General features: G+C 37.0%; 1 protein-coding gene across 1 annotated transcript in view; it reads left to right on the top strand.

Moving 5' to 3' along the window:
* Window positions 1–7,567: 7,567 nt before the first annotated feature.
* Window positions 7,568–20,660, top strand: part of LOC131958309 (contactin-6) — a 50,821-nt gene continuing 37,728 nt past the window's right edge. The window contains exons 1-7 of the mRNA XM_059323268.1: window positions 7,568–7,879; window positions 8,503–8,637; window positions 9,387–9,567; window positions 16,031–16,197; window positions 18,198–18,311; window positions 19,209–19,386; window positions 19,964–20,036. Coding sequence (XP_059179251.1) covers window positions 8,562–8,637; window positions 9,387–9,567; window positions 16,031–16,197; window positions 18,198–18,311; window positions 19,209–19,386; window positions 19,964–20,036 — 789 coding nt within the window. The 5' untranslated portion in view covers window positions 7,568–7,879; window positions 8,503–8,561. The remainder of the gene's footprint in view (window positions 7,880–8,502; window positions 8,638–9,386; window positions 9,568–16,030; window positions 16,198–18,197; window positions 18,312–19,208; window positions 19,387–19,963; window positions 20,037–20,660) is intronic.

Genomic DNA, 20,660 nt, shown 5'->3' with positions numbered 1-20,660 from the left:
GTCTGGTTTTTGGTAAACGTAACTCATATTTTGAAAAACGTAAACAATCCTTTTTAGACCTAGCGATCCATTGTGGGCAAATAAAGTAGAGTTTATTTGTTTTTTGACCTCGGCATATGATGGGATGGTGTGGTCAGCACGTTGCCCAGCCGCCTTTGTTTCCCTAACTTGAGGTAGGTACCCATCAGAGCTGGGTTGACTCAGGGACATTCTATTGACTTGGACCCGGATTCGAATTCGAGACTTTCGGGTTAGCAGTCTGCCGCTCTACCGTTTAGGCCACGACGTACCATGTAACTCATTTTGACCTTCTTCTAATTCATCGTGATTAATGTATAGAGGTAGTTTGTTCTAACGGAAAAAAAGAGTACGATGACGTCATAAGCTAGTGTTAGCACAGTTCAACCGTCTCTTGTTACCCAGAGGCTTCAATAAAAACGTCAATCAAAGGGCCCGAAATGTCACAGTGACCCAGGACCACATGGTGTAAAAATAACTAGACCTCAGGTTATCGTGTACCCCATGTTTGATCAGAGTTTATTCCAGGCATCTCTTCGTGGCCGCCCCCACCCCCCCCCCCCACGAATAAAGTCATACCGCCGCCGCCCCTCCCCCCCCCCCCCCCCCACCGAAATTGAATTTATATAGAAAACATATACTTTACCTGTGTCCGCCTCATTCCCCCCCCCCCCCCCCCGGAGAAAAAAGTCTGGAAGAAACACTGTGTAAGTAAGTTGTCTACAACTTGATGTGTGTGGAGGAAGTGGGAGAGAGTTCTCATCACACAAATTTTGCCTTTTAAAAAGATTGTGATATCAAGAAATAGTTGCCCTGTAAGTCAGTTTATCTGTCCAGGGGTCAGCCGTCCAGCGAACAATCTTCTTCTTCGTTTTAGTGCTGGAAAGGATCGGGCCTTACCTGCAAGAGGGTTAGAACACGACACTTTTTTTTCGGTTTAGCAGCCATGAGCTTTACCGACTCGACCACGCCGACCCCCTGGGTAAACAGTGATTATCGTCTAATGTCGCCTGTGTTCAATACGTGTTTTTGTCTTAGCTGCAAGTTGTGTTACAGTTGATAAAGTCGTTCACCAATTTAGAATTAATTCTCTGGGACGAAATCGTTTGTCTTACTATAGCTGTCACTGTCAGTTTATTGTCATGATCAGTTTTGTTTTTGGATTTTTTTGTGTTTTGTTTTTGGATTTGGTTATGTTGCTGAGGTTGATTGTTTGTTTAGTACACCTGTCTATTTTGTTTTAAAGTATTGATGCTAATGTTTGTTTAGCTTGCTGTGTTGTGCTGTATTCTAAGAAAATGGTTGGGTTTTTTTAACATTTAGAACAAATTTTAATGTAGTTATACTCCACCTTAGATTACTCCAATCTTATTGGCAACGGCATCATAATCTGGAGCCAAATGCATATAAGCTTTCTTTTCACAATCAGGCCTAATTAATGTGTACTTTGATACTTCAATATCGTACAGTTTCTTGACAGCCATCTTAATCATGGGCTTGTTAGCACGCTTGTCGACAATAAATACAAGAGTATTGTTGTCTTCAATTTTTTTCATGGCAAACCCAGTGGTCAGAGGGTACTTAATCAATGCATACTGATCAAGTTTATTACTCTTGTTCACACTTAGTGGTCAGAGGGTACTTAATCAATGCATACTGATCAAGTTTATTACTCTTGTTCACACTTAGTGGTCAGAGGGTAGGCCTACTTAATAAATGCATTCTGATCAAGTTTATTACTCGTATTCACAATCTTGCTTGCATATTTGGGAGCCCTGTGCACCTTAAGTGTTTTCGGACAACGGAAATGTACAGATGTCCTTATGTTGTGGCTTCTTTTGTCATATTGACAGCGAACAACTGTTTTCTTAGCTTTAAGCGCTTTTTCTTTAGCTTTTACGATTCCTGCATCAACTTTTGGGAGGGTGCAGTCTTTATCTTCTTTTTTTAATAATTTATTTTCTAATTTTTAGTGCATTATTACATAAAATCTAGTGATTAAAACGTTTTCTGTGATTTTGTTTTTACTTCCTTAGCCTTAGCTGCTGCAGCGGCTGATGTTTTGGCTGCTGTTTTTTTTCGTCTTGAAAGCCATGTTGAAATTTAGTACAAGGCTTAATTATTAGAAAATGTTTTTTAATTATTTTTTTTTCAGTAAACAAAATGATTTAATCACAGATAATTCCTTGCTCAGCATCACATGCCAGGTGAGACTTGCAACCAGATCTAGAAACTTCTAAAACACTGGTGGGTGGACATATATACTCATCAATATATATAAGGACTGCTAAATAGAACTACTTAACTTAATATTATAAACAAAACTAAAGAAAAAATTGATTTATTTTGTGGGTTTATGAGCTAGATTAAACACAGCTATGTATGTGGGTATACCAGTAGACAAACTATTTTAAACACAGCATGTGGGTATATCAGCCATGCTAAACAGCTACATGTATGAGTATACCAGCTATGTTAAACACAGCTACATATATGAGTATACCAGCTATATTAAACAGCTACATATGTGGCTATACCAGCTGTTATATATATTTAAGAAAGAAGAAAGAAGCATTTTTTTCTCTTTTTTTTGCCTCAGACATGTAATTTACAGCGTCAGTTGTGTGTTCGCTTTAGTATTACAGTTTTCATCATCGGCTTGTGAGGACTGATACAGATTTACAATAGTAATATTTCTTTCTTACTTGTAGCCTGCTTTCATTCATTTAAGATGGTTTACTTATACATAGATCTAATACAAAACGTCTAAATATAAAAAATAAAAAAATAAAAGAACCAACCTGAAAATGCAAATGTGTAATTAAATGATGATTCAATGGATTTTTTTCCCTCGGCTTGGTGGGTGAGGGGGGGGGGGACGGGGTGGACTTTGGGTTTTTAAGTAGAGCTGAAATAAATTTCTGATTACAGAGAATTAAAATGATACAAATTTTAAGCAATCGGAAAAGTTATGTTATTACAACGAGACACATCAAAGCAAACATTCTTCCCTTTCAAACATCTATATCTATACAGTCCTCAAACAGATTTTTTTTAATTCAATTGTTTTAAACATTTAAATCAGTAATAATAATTTGTTTGATAGTTTTACACAGCATCAAAGACATGATCATCAATTGCATACATAATAATCAAAGGGAGAAAATAAAATGGCATAAGAACTAGACTAAAATAAGGTGTGCAAACTAGGTTTCTCTTGACTGTTTAGTTAACGGTGCTCAGTCCTTGGCTGCGGAGTCAAAAGTTCACATTGTAACCACCCGTGGACAGAAATAGAAACGACCGTGGGAGAAGTGTCTCTGTAATCACATACTGATCTATCATTCCAAATCATCCCATGACATAAAATTGACCCTTGGCGATGAGGGCACGCTACCTTGAAATATCCGCCAGTCCGGTTGAGTGGGGGGAAGTGTGTGTGGGGGGGGGGATGAGGTGTGTATCTCTTTCTACCATTCAGGTTGTGCACTTTTAAAAACCTGGGAAACAAAAGACTGTTCTAATGTTAATTTACTTGAGGGCTGATCGAGTGATGTTTGGCTTGAGACTGTCTAAATTAAAATTAATACTTTATTTATTGCTTTCCTGTATATTTTTTTTCAGTTAAGTGAGAGTTCCCAGTATGTCTTAGCTTTGCTTGAAATATTTCTTTTAACTCGATGCCCGTGTATTTTGTGAAAAAATATCTGGATTTATTCCTAATTTGCCATACAGTCGATCTATAAATAGCCGTTGCTACTAGTCTGTTTTCGTCTTCTGTTCTTTGTCTAGTCGTGTTAATTAAGCTAAGTGTGATTGCTTTATTTGTTGTGATTGTTTGATTGTTTGCTTTGCTTTCTTTTTTTTTATAAACAGTTTTTTGTCCGCAACGAATAAACACTAAAATTGTAAAAAGTAAACTTTCAATTTTTTTAAAAAGTAAATATAATTAAGCTAATGTTTTATATGCCATATTATAGTCAAACCATAATTTTAAGATCTAAAAAATCTAAATGTTATTTAAACAAAAATTGTAGTATGCAATATTTATATAGAAAAAATAATCAATAATGATTTTTTTTTTAATTATATTAATTTTGAATTTGGTTTTATTTATAACGACTTCTGAAAACATAATTAATGTTAGCCTCCCTTTCAGTGTTTAAAAGTCTATACAAGTAAATAATCTAGTTTAATACTCCATGTAAAACTATTTGTTTTATCATAACTTTTTATATAGATTACAACTTCTGTCTATTCAACTGTCTTCTCGTACGTCCGTCCGCTATCAGTGTCCAAGACGCACACGCATGCAGAAAACTAATGTCACACATTAATCTAATTTTCGCGCAAGTGGTTTGGTAAAATAAGGTATTTCACGAGGTGAAAGAAGCATTCGTTTCACCCCTATATGATGCGATAAGTTTTAAAATCAAATTACTAAGCGAGCAGTAAGTTTGTTTTAACAGAATGTGAGTACTGTGACGTCATGAAGCTAGAGTCTGAACATCTAGGCCGCCTTTCATTACCGTAATCCTATAACATTCCCAATAAATGTCAATCAAACGGCTACAAATGTCACAGTGACCCAGGTCACACGATGTAAAAAAAAAAATAGACCACAGGTTAATGAGTACCTCAGGTGTGATTGTAAGTATCTTTTCTGACCAAAATCTTTATAAGATAATTTGTCTGTGTATCTTTTCTGACCAAAAATCTTTATAAGATAATTAGTCTGCGTATCTTGTCGGACCTAAATTTTCATAAGATTATTAGTCTGAGTCAGTGGCGTCGCTAGGTCGGATGTCACTTCGTGGTGTCACCCCGCCTCTCCCAAGTCACAAGGTATATATATATATATATATATATATATATATATATATATATATATATATATATATATATATATATATATATATATATATACATATGTATATATATACATATATATATATATATATATATATATATATATATATATATATATATATATATATATATATATATATATGTATATATATACATATATATATATATATATATATATATATATATATATATATATATATATATATATATATATATATATATATATATATATATATATATATATATATATATATATATATATATATATATATGTGTGTGTGTGTGTATGTGTGTTAGTGTGGGCCTACATGGGCCTATAATTTAAATGTATGCCACATACGCGTACATGTATGTGTATAAGCTTTAATGACTGCAAACTAAATAGCAACGATGTTTATCTTTAATCTGTTAATATAATAATAATACAGTTGGATGTAACATTGTTTTCTGTAAAGCTAGCGCGTTTACGTCATGTTGTCGCCCCTATTCCCTTGTAACAATTGTACTTAAAATACTAAGTTTAATAAATCATTAATGGAACTGGCAAAACAGCATTACAATTTTATTGCCTTGGTGCCACCCCCCCCCCTCCAAATGGTGTCACCCGGTGCGGTCCGAACCCCCCGGCCCAGAGGCGTAGCGAGGGGGGGGGGGGGCGGGGGGGGACATATGTCCCCGGGCGCCGACCTTAGGGGGGGCGCCAAATTGAAAGTTTGAGGGGGGGGTGCAAATGAAAAGTTCGAGGGGGGGTGCAAATCGAAAATTTGCTCCCGAGGGGGGCGCCAAATTGAAAGTATGTCCCCGGGCGCCGGGAAGGGTCGCTACGCCTCTGCCCCGGCCCCGCCCTTGCTACGCCTTTGGTCAGAGTATCTAATTTGAGCTAAATTGTCATTGCATAACGTGTCTATCTTGTTTGAACTAAATTATACTAAGATACAGTGTCTTAGTATCTTGTCCGATCTATAATTAGTATTATGCCTTGAAATATTTAGTCTAAAATATTTAATCTCTACAATTGTATATGGAATGTTAATCCAACCTATTTAGTCTGGTATTTTATCTTGTTTTGTATGAGATAGTTTATCTTAAATATTTTAGTTCTAAGATGACCTGTTCAGTTCCAGCAATTGGTATGGTTAATCTTACAGGAAGTTGAAGTTTAAGGGGGAGGGGGGGGGGGGTAGCAGGGGAGGACAACCAATGTCCACGTCTTTATTTGTCCTTGACCTATCTGACAGAACCCCCCATCACCGGAATGGAAAAGTACCAGGATTGTTATCGGAGTTGAAAAAATACCTCATGCCATCTACAAAAAGGACGCGGAACTTTTAAGCGAAACGAGGCTACAGAACTGGGTCTTGCTTTGTTTCAGCTTCCTTTGTTGTCATTGCTGTCATTGCTGTCATTGCTGTCAAACGCTGACTCCCATGCCTATGTCGTTGGTGTTTGTTCTTGTACAGCTAAGTGTCGTGGTTGCGTCATCATAATAAAAATGTGCTTATGTTTCAAGGGTAAAATAAATGGCATGTGGAAAAGTTATATTCTTTAATTTGACAAAAGGGTTTACGCGTAAAATGTCAGCTCGTTAACAGAGGTGTCACTGGGAGATTGTTTTATCGTCAAAGATCATTTTAGATCAAACAGTCTGTATCTTTAAAACATCTTTAGATCATAAAGTCTGTATCTTTAAAACATTATATATATATATATATATATATATATATATATATATATATATATATATATATATATATATATATATATATATATATATATATACCAGTATGAAATTGTGGTTTTCCGCATAGAATAATTCACTTTAAACAGTTATATTCCCAGTGACCGTTGGAAAGCAATTTTGTTGCAATTTTGTTTCGATAATAGATTATGTAACAATTATTATATAGTAAACAATTATTAACAGTGACAAAAAACACAGATTATAAACTTTCATTAAAACCAAGTATTTATAAATGCACTAAAATTTTCTCTTATTTTCTATAAATATATATATATATATATATATATATATATATATATATATATATATATATATATATATATATATATATATATATATATATATATATATATATATATATACATATATATATATACATATTATAAATATATACATATACATATATATATATATATATATATATATATATATATATATATATATATATATATATATATATATATATATATATATATATATATATATATATAATGCACCAGTTGATAAATGTTTAACAACTCAGCTACCCGCTCTTCAGTTGAATAAGAGATATAAAGCTAAGAGTAGCCGCTCTTGAAGCTGGTTAGGTATGGCTGGGGCGGTACGTAGTTTGACCTGCGACCTTTTATTTAGGCCATGGTTGATTTGTGTCTGGTTTTCAGATGTTGACTTGACCAAACAAATCTTTGTCTTCCCAAGTATTTGCACCGCCCAGCGAATTTCACCTTCGTTGTCATTGTAGGTAGACAGGTAAAAAAAAAACCTTACCTGTAAACCGTGTTAGTATGTAATCAATATTTCTAAAAATAACTGAATATATTTTTTTGTTTCTAGAAAATAAATGTACGTATTTTTAATTTTTAATTTTTTTTAGTCAAGATATTTTTTTCTTTAAAACTCAGACCGCAGATAATTAAAATCGGTCAAAACTTATATGAGTGATCTCCCTTAGTTTTTCTTACACAATAGCTTCCCTTGACAGCTGTAACATATTAAACTTTTTTACCCGCAAAGACATTAAAATTGTTTCACCTTAATTGTTTTTTTTCCCCTGCAAATGGAGCAAACAGCGCAGTAAGTTTACGTCATCAGAAAACAGGTCTGAACTTAACCTGACTGTGCGACAAATGAATCAAGTGCAGCGTTAACGCCCTTGGTTCTGGGAGGTTCTCTTTGTCTTGTAGTGCGCATGTTTTTCAGACCACTGCTCTACCTCGGAGTTCCAGTGGGGAAGGAATTATTTATTTCTGTGTAAAAAATATATTAAATTATTTTTAACATTTTCAGAAGTTTAAAACGCTAACATGGTGTTTATTCTACAAGAATTCAAAGAGGATTTTAACACCTGTATAATGTTTTAAAATCAATGTTGTACTTACAGTTTTACACATTTTTTCGTTAAAAAAAATAGCTTTCTAAATTAGTTACGGTATTATTTTCAATGGATTAAGCAGATATCAGGAAAAGAATGTAACTAGTTAAAATTATAAATTAAGAACTTGTGATCTATGGAATATTTCCGTATTTGGCAATTAACATATTTTTTAATTACAATTATTAGCAGGCTTTTTAATATATTTTCTTTTTACAATATTAGTACTTAATTATAATTTTTTTTTATATTTTGTAGTTTATCAATAATCACTTCAATTTACCTACAAAAATAAATATATTGAATCTTTATTGATCCGCTAAATTAACTTTAAAGTTGTTGTTTTTTTTCGTTTGGTCTTATGTGAGTTTACAAGAGATCGAAATAGGTGGATAAAATGTTGAACATTCAAAATTCTTTTTTTTTAAATTAGTGTATTAGTTTTTTTTTAATCGAAAATGTAGGCCTACTTCTCTATCCACCCCCCCCCCCCCCTCTATAGGATAACAAAGCTGATTGGATGCGACCAAAAAATTGTGGGATTAACCTGGTACGAACACGATGGCATGTTTTACCTCACTGGCCAGATTTTTCTGCATCCTGCTGGTGCACGTGACTGCGGGGCAACACCACAATGGTAAATTTAATCATCTTAATTCGTGGAAACAAACTTAAATTATAACAGTAGTGCCTCAATAAACTCGTTTTCTTCCCTTTATTCGTAGGTCGGGTTGTCAAGGGCAGAGAAATGCACTCAATGCGTTTCCCTATAGTTTATAACATTAGCGCCTAGATACCCTCGTTTTCAACTTATCTAGCCTGTAATTCTAAATCAAAAGACAGAACATCAACATGATTTCCTCGATATTCTTTACTATTCAATACACATTCCTTGTTCAACTTGTAGAAGACAGAGAAATGCACTAATATGCTCCCTATAGTTTATAACATTAATGCCTCAATAACCTCGTTTTTTAACTAATCTAGCCTGTAACTCAAAAGATAGAACTTCAACATTAAACATCCTTTCCTTGATATTCCCCACTATTCTTTACTCAATGTACCCACACCCCATTCTACCCCTATCTAACCTATCCTCCGCTTTTTTAAAGTGACTTATTTTTAGTTTTGTTATATTATTGTTAAATACTATTAATAATCGCATAAAAAATTAAAGACATCTAACATTAAGATATAAGTCAATTTTTAACATAATATACAAAGTATTATAAATTTTGATAAAAGTATTTAAACAATATATGTGTTCATTATTTCAAAAAAGTATTAATTATCCCCCTTTATTTCAAAATCAGATTATTTCCCTTAGTGCTTGGGTTTAAATCTACCACACCGTAATGATTTTATTGTGTGGGGTTTTTTTTTCAGACTGTCCAGCGGCCTGGTTCCAGTACTCAGGTCACTGTTACAACTTCGTGGTCAGTCCGACCTTGACCTTTCAGGAGGCGACCATCTACTGCCAGAGGCACCTCTCGGCGCTGGTCAGCATCAACTCCCCGGGGGAGCACGAGTTCGTCCAGTCCTGGCTCAAGTCACATGACATCCGGAGGTATCGTCTATTTATAGCTACTCTATTTTTAGGTACAATTTTAAAACAGCAACGGGTCACATTGGAGTTATTTTTTTTTTAGTTTTGGTCACCCTATATCTGACCCTAGCCCAAACCAACACTTAACCACAAACTAAACACTATATCATTCTCTGATTTTATTTCCGACACCGCATTTAGACTTGCGAAATGTATTCTATACATGTCTAGAGAAAAGAAACCTCGCAATAAGTGAGTAGGCTCCCCTTTTCCTTGACGTGTATAGTATACATGTCGCAAGTGTAAACGCAGTGTAACCCCGAATCAGAATTCTCACCCACGTCTGAAGTCTGGTTGCCAAAATAACTCAGTGTTTCTTTGGGAGTTTTGCTAATAACACTTTATCAAAACTAAAGTCCTTGGTATATTCCATACAACTGTAATGCCGCATTTAAAAACTGTTTTATTTGACTGGTTTTATTTGTAGTAAACTATAAACTGATAGATCTATTACCTTCCCCAGTTTGAATGTATAAAAACGGTGGCGAAGCTTTTGTTTAGGGGTGGATAGAAATAAATAAATATACGTCTGTCTACCTGCGTGTGAGAGAGAGAGAGAGAGAGAGAGAGAGATGGCTGGTGCAATATTTTATGTTATTTAAAACAAGCGTATGTTTATCCTATTGTGTATGTATGTATGTATATATATATATATATATATATATATATATATATATACTAGCTGCATCCCGTGCTCCGCCACGGTAAATCTTTTTTAAATGTACCAACTTGGGAACAGAACAAAACTAAACACAACACAAACGAACGCAAAAAAAAACAACGAAAAAACAAACACAACACTCATAACATAAACACAATTTAAATGCAATCATACAGGCATTTTGCTCACAGTCTAGCCCGTAGCGCCAAAATCGCGCCCTTTCCGGTGATTTGCACCCCCCTCAAACTTTCGATTTGCACCCCTCCCCCCCCCCCCGCCCTAAAACTTTCGATTTCCACCCCCCCCTCGCAAATTTTTTCCAACCCACTTTGGCGCCCCCTAAGGTCGGCACCCGGGGACATATGCCCCCCCCTCGCTACGCCTCACCAATAAAACCCGAAAGATAGAATAATAATTAGAAAACAGTATAAATAATAGGCAGTATTTAAAATATCCGTGTTTTACCTACAATATTTCACTTTATCCATTCACGCATTTTTTTCCAGTACTTTAAATTTAAAAAAATTACAATAGAGTTTCATAACTAAAACCATTGCGCACCTAATGAACGTGATGACGCGTCTATAATAGAGCTGAATAGTTGATTAAAAATTATAAGTAATAAACAGTAGGGCCTACATTCAGTGAATAAAATAAATAAAAGATTGCCTTTTATCAATCCATGCTAATTATAATTTTCTAACAATAATTTCCTCTTATACATCCGAATAATTTGCATTCACAATTTGCTAATTATATTATTGCAACACTAATTCCTTCTATGACGAACGTATATTTGCATTTACATTTTTTATTAGCGTGAGTTTAATGTATTTTTAAATTACCTCCTTTGTCAAAATTAGAAAAGAGTTAAATTAATTTGATTTTTCTACCGTACTGTTATTATCTTATTAAAATGTATCCACTTTTTCTGGGAACCTAAACGAAAATGATATTTGACATTAATCTTTTTAATACGTTTTAGCAGTTTGCGTGTATTTAATATTTTCTTGACGTTATGCGAAAGAGTAAAAACCGTGGCAATTATAAAATAGCTCTATGCCGCTATATAAACAAACCCTACTCTAATACTTATAATAAGACACTGCGGTGCACTGAAAAGCACAGCATGGTGCGAATGTTTACTTTTATGGTTCCAAAATCTATAGCGATGACGGAAGGAAGGACTGACACACTACCAGCAGCGTTATATTATAGATATATATATATATATATATATATATATATATATATATATATATATATATATATATATATATATATATATATATATATATATATATATATACACATATATGTATATATATATGTATATATATATATGTGTATATATATATATATATATATATATATATATATATATATATATATATATATATATATATAACCTTTGCTGCATGTCTTTTATCTATGCCTGTTTTACCCAGCGTGTGTATTTTCTTGTGTTTGTGTTTATTTTGACTTTTTACCTGCAGCTTTTTGCAAGTGTCTGAATGCTTTTACCTGTGTCTGTCTATACTTACCTATGCTGCGTCTCACCTTTGTGAACTGTGTCGCTGTTTACCCCCGTCTAAGCAAACTGGTGTCTGAAAAATTTGATTAACCACAGGACTATGTGTGGTGGGGGGGGGGGTGGACTGATATGCAGTAAGCAGCGTCTCAGATTATTTTTTTTTAAACTTCTAATTCACGTGTTAAAACGCTTCAAAGGACAAGAAATAAATTCCAGGAAAAGGGCTTAAGGTTACTTAATTACTTAAGAAGACCAGAGGCGTAGCGACCCTTCCCGGCGCCCGTGGACAAACTTTTCGATTTTCACCACCCCGCTCAAGTTTTCGATTTGCACCCCCCCCCCCCCTCAAACTTTTGATTTGCACCCCCTCCTCAAGATTTCGATTTGCACCCACCCCCCCCCCCCCCTCAAACTTTCGATTTGCACCCCCCCCCCCCTCAAGATTTCGATTTGCACCACCACCCCCCCTCAAACTTTCTATTTACACCCCCCTCGACCTTTCAATTTATTTTTCCAACCCATTTTGGCGCCCCCTGAGGTCGGCGCCCGGTGACGTATGCTCCACCCCCCCCCCCCCCCACGACGCTACTGAACAAGACCAGTGTGTTCTCTGATAATTAGTGTTGACGTGGCTGTGGGTGTTGAACGAAAAGTTATGTTTAAAAATACTGACGTCACTACCCTTAGAAGTCTCGGCGAGTCTTATTAAATCTTTTGAGAACAAAAGCCAAAAAAAAAAAGCTAAAGAAACTACTTGGGCTGATACACCTTCTAAAAAACAAGGATGGTTGTGCGAATTATCTCCTTTAGGGGTCATCTTTAAATGACGTCACGCTTTTTTTGACGATTGCAACCTCCCCCCCCCCCCTCCCCTTCGTCACACGTCGTCACAAAAAGCCAACCCCCCACCCTAAAATGACGTCACACCTAAGCCTATAACCCCCCCCCCCCTCAAAATTGCTGTTTAATTTTTATTAAAACATCGATATTTTTCCTAAGTCTTGTCTGAACTCTGTCAAAATAGAGTATTTTGATCAATTCATTTTACAATTTATTAAAACCGTTTTCTAAAACGCTAAATAACGGCTAAAAACTCAGTTTTCTAACATTATTTTTTATAATGCAAAAAACTGACGTCACACCATCTGAACCCCCCCCCCCCCCGCCTCCCCCTCATCACACACCTTCACAAAATTACAGACCCCCCCTCCCCCCTACGAGTGTGACGTCATTTATGGACGACCCCTTATTTTATAAAATATTTTATATATGAAATTAAGCAACATGAAGATATTAAGTTATCGTGTTCACAAACACACAGAATAAATAATTTTAAAACCATGTCTATCTGACTCGTGGGCAGAGGCTAAGCGAGGGGGGGGGGGGGGGGGTGGGGATCGCACCGGGTGACACCATTTAGGGGGGTGACACCAAGGCAAAAAATAGCAAAATATATAGAGAAAAATTTGAGAGGGGGTGCAAATCGAAAGTTTGAGGGGGGGGGGGTGGAAATCGAAAATTAAAAGTTTGTCCCCGGGAAGGGTCGCTACGCCTCTGGGGGGTGACACTATTAAGTGCCACACCGGGTGACACCCGACCTCACTACGCCACTGCTCGTGGGTGCTTAGTTCCTCGAGATTTGGATAAATCGCGATTAAGTTCTCTAGAACGATTACAAGTTTTCGATACTCCGTATACGATAAAGTAGGGAGGCGTAAAACGGCGATAGCTGTCAACATTTTTATTTGATTTTGTGCATGATTACAATACAATCTTTATAAAGTAGAGACAAAATTAACAAGGGAGACAACCTGTCGATATTATCCCGAATAAGACGTATAAATTACAACAAATTCATTAAAATTTAAGAGATCAAAATTCTTCAGTTATTTATTTGTTCTAATATAACATCAATTATTTCTGTTGTCTAACGTTTATTTTTGCAAAACATTGATAAATATACAAGTTTAAATGCTAAAAAGAAAACCTTAAGCCGTATCAAGAAGTTTTTGTGTGAAATTATATAGGTTCTCATTAACATCGTGCTGTACTATAGTAACACTGAAAAAAAAATAATTTACTACTTTAATATTTTTGTTTGGTATCCACGTCATACACACAGAAATTAACTTTATAGAGTAGATATACGAGCCGTGGTTATTGCTAGTTGAAAACTATTCTACGCTCCCTACGATGTCACAGCCTAGCTCAACGACATATGCAAATATAGTCAACGTTCACAGAGGGGTTGCGCCCTCAGATGTTCCACCTGGGCCGAGAGGCTTGGGGAGGAGCCTCCCGGACTACGGTCCGGGGGGTTTAATGAAATCCAGGGCCCAACCCCTTTCAGCCACCACCGCCATACTCGATCTACCTGATGAGGACTGTCCAGAACTCTTCCCGGCTGACTCACCCACCATTCAAGTCACAATCAACTCAGGAGGTCAACCCAATCTAAGAGGTCACATCCTTCGACAACTAATAAGCAACCAACAGATCTTCCTCCTCAATTATGGTCGTGCAGACACGTGGTTCTTCACATCAAATGCCTTCGACGTCACCACCCTACACAACACACACAAAACACACGGTCCCTACACACTATTCTTCACTTTACACGAAAAGAACAGAGTCAACGGAACCCTTAGATGGGTCCCACCTACACTAAGCGATCGCACACTCATTAAAGCACTACAACCCTACAGTAACAAAGAACCTTCCATATACACAATCCCTCTCACCACCAACCGTAGCTTCTCCATACACACTGACAATCCAGCAAACATCCCCCACTACATCCAATTAAACTACAGAAACAAGTCACACAACATCCTAATAGCCATCAACGACAGAAAACAAGCCTGCCAAACCTGCTCGTCAACTTCACACTGGACCAACCGCTGTCAAACTCTCAACCTAGAATCAACGCCCAATGATCAAATACCAGCACAATCTACAGCTCCATCCGCTCTACAAGGCCCCATGCCAAGTAATCAGCAACACTCCTCAACCGAAGACGCAGCACCGAACCCGAAAACACCGCCCAAAAAACAGCCCCCAGCACAACAACCAGCGCCACCCGACCAACCAGCAACAACACCAAGCAGCCAGCAAATAACTCCAATCGCCAAGCCACCTCCAACAACAAGCAGCCAGCTAGAAGCAACACCCGCCCAGACAACACCATCACCAAGCAAACAACAAGCAACGATCAAAAAACCGATCAACCCATCCAGGCCGGCAAGTACACCATCAACACCAAGCAAACAAGCAACTGCAGCAAGGTCGAAGTCAGACAAACCAGCTACGTCAAGAGCTCTAACATTGAACGCTCCGTTCTTTTTCTCAGACATGGACACCACTCTTGCAAGCTTCAAAAGGAAGAAGGAAGATAGCCCCACAGAGGAGAAAAAAATAATAAAAAGTAAAAAATTTACTCATGACAACAAACGCTGTAGGTTCTGCCCAGAACAAAATAGAACAGCTGAGGAAACGGAAAAGCACGAACATAGAATGCACTATAGATTCTTACGGTGTGATCTTTGTGTAGACAAAGGGTACCACACAGACATATACGCGCACTTTGCAGAAAATCATCAAGAAGTAACACTGTATGACTGCCGAGATTGTACCGTATCCCTCCCATTAGAGGGCATGAAGGAGCATACAAAGGTACACCATGTGAGGACTCGCTCCTCGAAGTCACTCGTCGGTTTTTGAAAGAGAAACCAGGGTAAATAGGTATTTTAGACGTTTTTGTAAATGTTTATGTATAAATAAAGTATCGGAAAAAAAAAAAAAAAAAAAAAAAAAAAAAAAAAAAAAAAAAAAATTTTCAAAGTTCAATTATTTTGGTCTGACTTTGAAAAATTAAAAAAAAAAAAAAAAAAAAAAAAAAAAAAAAAAAAAAAAAAAAAAAAAAAAAAAAAATTTTTGTTTGGTAGAAAAAAAAAATATTTTTGTTAGTAAGAGTAATTATTGCCTAAATGTTCGGGCCATGTTATTATTTCTTGAAGGGGGTGCCGCCAAATGTCACACCCGAATCATAATATAAACCTCTTCCCCCCCCCCTCTACTCCTAGTTGGATTTCTCTTTTTCTTGCTTTTTTTCTCAATATAGCTAACCAAGTCTGTTAAAAAAGTCTAAATACAAATTGTTTACATACTAATATCAGCGACCTGGAATTGGATTTTTTTTTAAATTCTTTAAGTCACTTTTTTCCCTTCAGATTGGAGTGGTTTACTAGTGGTAAACGAGAAGGTGCGGGTTCGATTCTTTGGGATTCCGACGGCACGCAGGTGGTGACCCGTTATTTCGAGGATGATGCTATGGACCAGGGTGGTTTTGATCCCATGGCGGGTCTAGAGAATAACATCATTGTCTACAAGTACGTTGGTAAGTTGAAAATTAAATTAAATTAATTATAATCAAAAATAATGTTTGTTTTCCATAGTCCGCAAAGGCAAAATGTTTTCTTTTAGAAATAAGTTATCTGGAATACATGATTGGTAACGTCCTCTTAAAATATTACGTCAGCCTTTTTTCTGAGACCGCAGCAACGTGCGGGATGGGTACGGTTGTTATTCTAATATATAAAGCTCAATTCTGTAACGCATATGTTTGTCGTTGGCATTTCTACGGATTTAAGTGTTAGATCAATTATCGTGCGCGTTTGTCTAAATTTATGAGTTAAAAAATTACTATTAAAAGTGTTGGGAAATCATTTTCATTTTTCAAATTATAGTAATAATTGTCGGCATGTTCATTAAACACAAGTTTTAAAAAAATATCATCTTTTACAAAAATTCTAATTATGTTTTTATTTAGTCCTATAGCGCTTACTTCCCTTTGATAAATTAGGCAAAACACAATTACTTCCCTTTATGAAATCATTGCATTAGTTGAAAAGCATTTACTTTTTAATTACTTTGTTTTGGTGTTGGGAAAAAAATAATTACATAATTAGCGGGGATTGATCAAGTGCAAATGTTTTAGGTATTTTACGGATAAGCTTGGAGTATTATAATTGTTCATTAAATTGAAACAGGCGCGTTCGTTTAAGTGAGTGCAAAAACTATGAATAAGTTGGGGTACTATAGTCGTTTATTAAGCTAAAACAGGCGATTCTGCCCCGGGCGTTTATGTTCGCGTTAGTGTTTTCTTTGTGTTTAGGTGGGTTTGCGTTAGTGGTTGCGTTTTGATTTGGTTCGTTTTTGTTCTTTCTTTTTTCGTTTTTGTTTGTGTTTTTTTTTTGTTTGGGTTTGTATTTGTGTTTTTGGTTGGTTTTGCGTTTGGATTTGGTTTGTTTTCGTTTGCTTTTTCGTTTTTTTTTTTTGGTATTGGTGTTTGTGGTTGGGTTTGTTGTTAGGTTTTTGTTTTCGTTTGTTTTTTCTTTGTGTTTGTATTGGTGTTTGTGGTTGTGGTTGGGTTTGTTGTTAGGTTTTTGTTTTCGTTTGTATTTCTAATTGTGTTAGCGTTATGTTTGCGTTTTGTTGTTTTGGTTGGTTGTGGTTTGGGTGGGCAATGCCGGGTTTATGATGATTACTAAACACACAGGTAATGGTCTTTAACGGAAAGGTTTTTCACAGAAGCCAGAGCAGGGCCTGGCCGGGACGGCTAGTAATATAAATAAACGTAAATATAAAATGTACCATCATCATTACTAGTTTATGCCCAAGAAACATAGGGCGTATAAAGTAGTTTCAACAATCACGGTATACAGGGGAGGGGCGGGGGGTAGTACTTTGCCCAGCCCCTTTGGTTTTCGTAACGAGAGTCAAGTACCCATCGGCTGGGTGTACTCAGATACGTCCTAGATCCTCGAACGTGGGATACGAAATCGAGGCCTTAGGGTTACCAGTCATGAGCTCTACCATCCGACCACGCAGTCCCTGATATAGAATTACTGTGTACTAACTTGTTGTAATTTCATTGTTATAAATGTTATGATCTTATGAAAGTGACAGTAAAAAAAATGTTAACAGTGCGAGGGTTTTAATTTATTTTATTTTTTACATGAGCCGTGTTTTAAAATAATTTCCATAACTGTATAATAATATATATATGATATATATATGATATATATATATATATATATATATATATGTGTGTGTGTGTGTGTGTGTGTGTGTGTGTGTGCGCGCGTGTGTGTGTGTGCGCGCGTGTGTGTGTGTGTGCTTGCGTGCGTGCATGCGTGCGTGCATGTGTGCGTGAATGTTTGTGTGCGCGCGTGTGTGTGTGTGATATGCGTGGGATACATGTTGTCCTGTTTTTGTTCAGACCATAGTAAGTAAAATAAAGACAGTAGCTACGCGATAGACAAAAGCGGACTGTATTTAAAGTACATTTTAAAACGAACATCGTAAAACGTCCGGCGGCCATCTTGTTTCCATTAGCACACACCGGAAGTTACATGTGGGCGTGGAGTCGACTGATGAGACCCGGGCCTTTCATCTGTGAGATGACCGGAAGTGAGACCTGGAGACTGGACCAGCAGGGGCGAGACTTCTGTGAGTACGGGTATCACGTGATGGTTGACCTAGGTTTTCTGGTACCCGTTGGGGCTTTTAATAGTTGGGGTTAAGAATAAAATGTTATGATTCACTGTCCTTATAGATCTAGTAAGGATAGAATATTTGACAATTAGCGGGGGTTAAAATATACTGGACATGAAATTTTTTTTGAGATAAGATGTATAATTTCAGCATAAAATAGTATCTTACAATCACTGTTTGAACGTTGTTTGATTCTCTCTATCCTACGATAAAAACAATACAAATTGTTACTACGATTTCCCCGTATTTCCTTAAAGTTAAGGTATAAAAAACACATGTTGTAACCATTTTTTTTACCGCTTCTTTAGGTACTAACATCACAAATGTTTATTATTGTTATGTCCCCATCTCCCCTACCTCTTATATCATGCGGGATACAATCATCACTTAAACCACAGGCCTTTGGGAGCATTGACCAATCATCACAAATATTGTATCCCTTATTTTTTACCGCCCTCACCCCCCCCCCCCCCCCACACACACCTACTCAACCATCCTATTTTGAGCAACTCTAAAACACCACATCCCTCCCCCCTCACCCCAATAACATCTCAGAACTCAGCATGGACTAAACATCGCCATGTATAATTCTCTTCATGGCTAGACGACGCAAGCCGACTATCTAAACCTCCTCCCGCCCCCTCCCTCGCTCTCAAAACATGCGAAACAGACCATTTCGCTACCACCCCTCACCCACGAGTCTGGTGTAAGGGGGGGGGGGAGATAATGTCAAATTCACAGATTATAAATTACTGAAAAGTAACAAAATAAAACAACTAAATATGCTACGCCGCGGGTCGGATCGTTATACACATTTAATCAACGTTTATTTCTTCCACCCCCCCCCCCTAGCTTACGGTACAAACATCACCAACCCCAGCCTGTGGGAGCACGGTCCAAACATCACCTCCGTCTCCAGGGATACCCTGTTCTACGACACTCAGGACCAGACGACTGGCGTCACCTTGGAGTGCGTTGCCACGGGCAACCCCCGCCCCACATACACCTGGTTAAAACAGCGGCCCAGTCAGTACGTTTGTTTTCTTTTTGTCTTTAATGGTGTCACCCCCCAGAGGCGTAGTGACCCTTCCCGTGGACAAACTTTCAATTTTCGATGTGCACCCCCCCCCCCCCCTCAAACTTTCGATTTGCACACACCCCCTCAAGTCTTTCTCTATATATTTTGCTATTTTTTGCCTTGGTATCACCCCCCTAAATGGTGTCATCCGGTGCGATCCGCACCCCCCCCCCCGCCCCCACCCCCTCTCTACGCCTCTGCTTGGCAACGCTGTGTTCAACACCAACTTGATAATGAAATCTCCTTTAAAAAGCATCTTTAAACTCATGCATAGTTCTATTAAATTTACTATTATATTTACATTTCTTTAATGAAATTTGCAATATAAAAGATGTGTAAAACACCTGTATAAACTCTTTAAAATATGCCTTGCTGTTAAAATTTAGGCTAGTTAACATTTTGAAATTATAGTTCGATGCTGAGATTAAATTACTTTATATTTTAAAATTATATCTCAACGTCAAAATTTAATTAAGTTACACAATAATTAAATAAATAATACATTTTGACCTACTTCCTGTTCTCTAAGACAGAGCTATGACGTCATCTCTGCGTCAGACTCGCGCTATACTTTGACGAGCGGCAGACTGAGCATTAGCAGGGTACGTACATGTAGGTTAGGGTTAGGGTTAGGGTTAGGGTTAGGGTTAGGGTTAGGGTTAGGGTTAGGGTTAGGGTTAGGGTTAGGGTTAGGGTTAGGGTTAGGGTCAGGTTTAGTGTTAGGGTTAGGGTTAGGGTTAGGGTTAGGGTTAGGGTTAGGGTTAGGGTTAGGGTTAGGGTTAGGGTTAGGGTTAGGGTTAGGGTTAGGGTTAGTCTTAGGGTTAGGGTTAGGGTTAGGGTTATTTTTAGGGTTAGGGTTAGGGTTATTTTTAGGGTTAGGGTTATTTTTAGGGTTAGGGTTAGGGTTATTTATAGGGTTAGGGTTCGGGATAGGGTTAGGGTTATGGTTAGCGGTAGGGTTAGGGTTAGGGTTAGCGGTAGGGTTAGGGTTAGGGTTAGAGTTAATGGTAGGGTTAGGGCTAGGGTTGGGGTTAGGGTTAGGTTTAATGGTAGGGTAAGGGTTTGGGCTAGGGTTTGATTCCATGTTAAGGTAAGAGGTAGGGTTGTTATTAGGGTCATTGTTAGGGTTAGGAATGAAGTTTATGTTACGGAAGGGAATAGGGTTTTAATTTGGGTTATTGTTAGAGGATTAGGGTTACAGTTAGAGGTTAGACGTATTGTGGATA

Source organism: Physella acuta, unplaced genomic scaffold, assembly GCF_028476545.2.
Source record: "Physella acuta isolate Inbredline_101_S28 unplaced genomic scaffold, ASM2847654v3 ptg001314l, whole genome shotgun sequence".
NCBI classification, from domain to species: domain Eukaryota; kingdom Metazoa; phylum Mollusca; class Gastropoda; family Physidae; genus Physella; species Physella acuta.
Note: the sequence above shows the minus strand (reverse complement) of the source record. Positions and strands in the feature narration are given on the sequence as shown.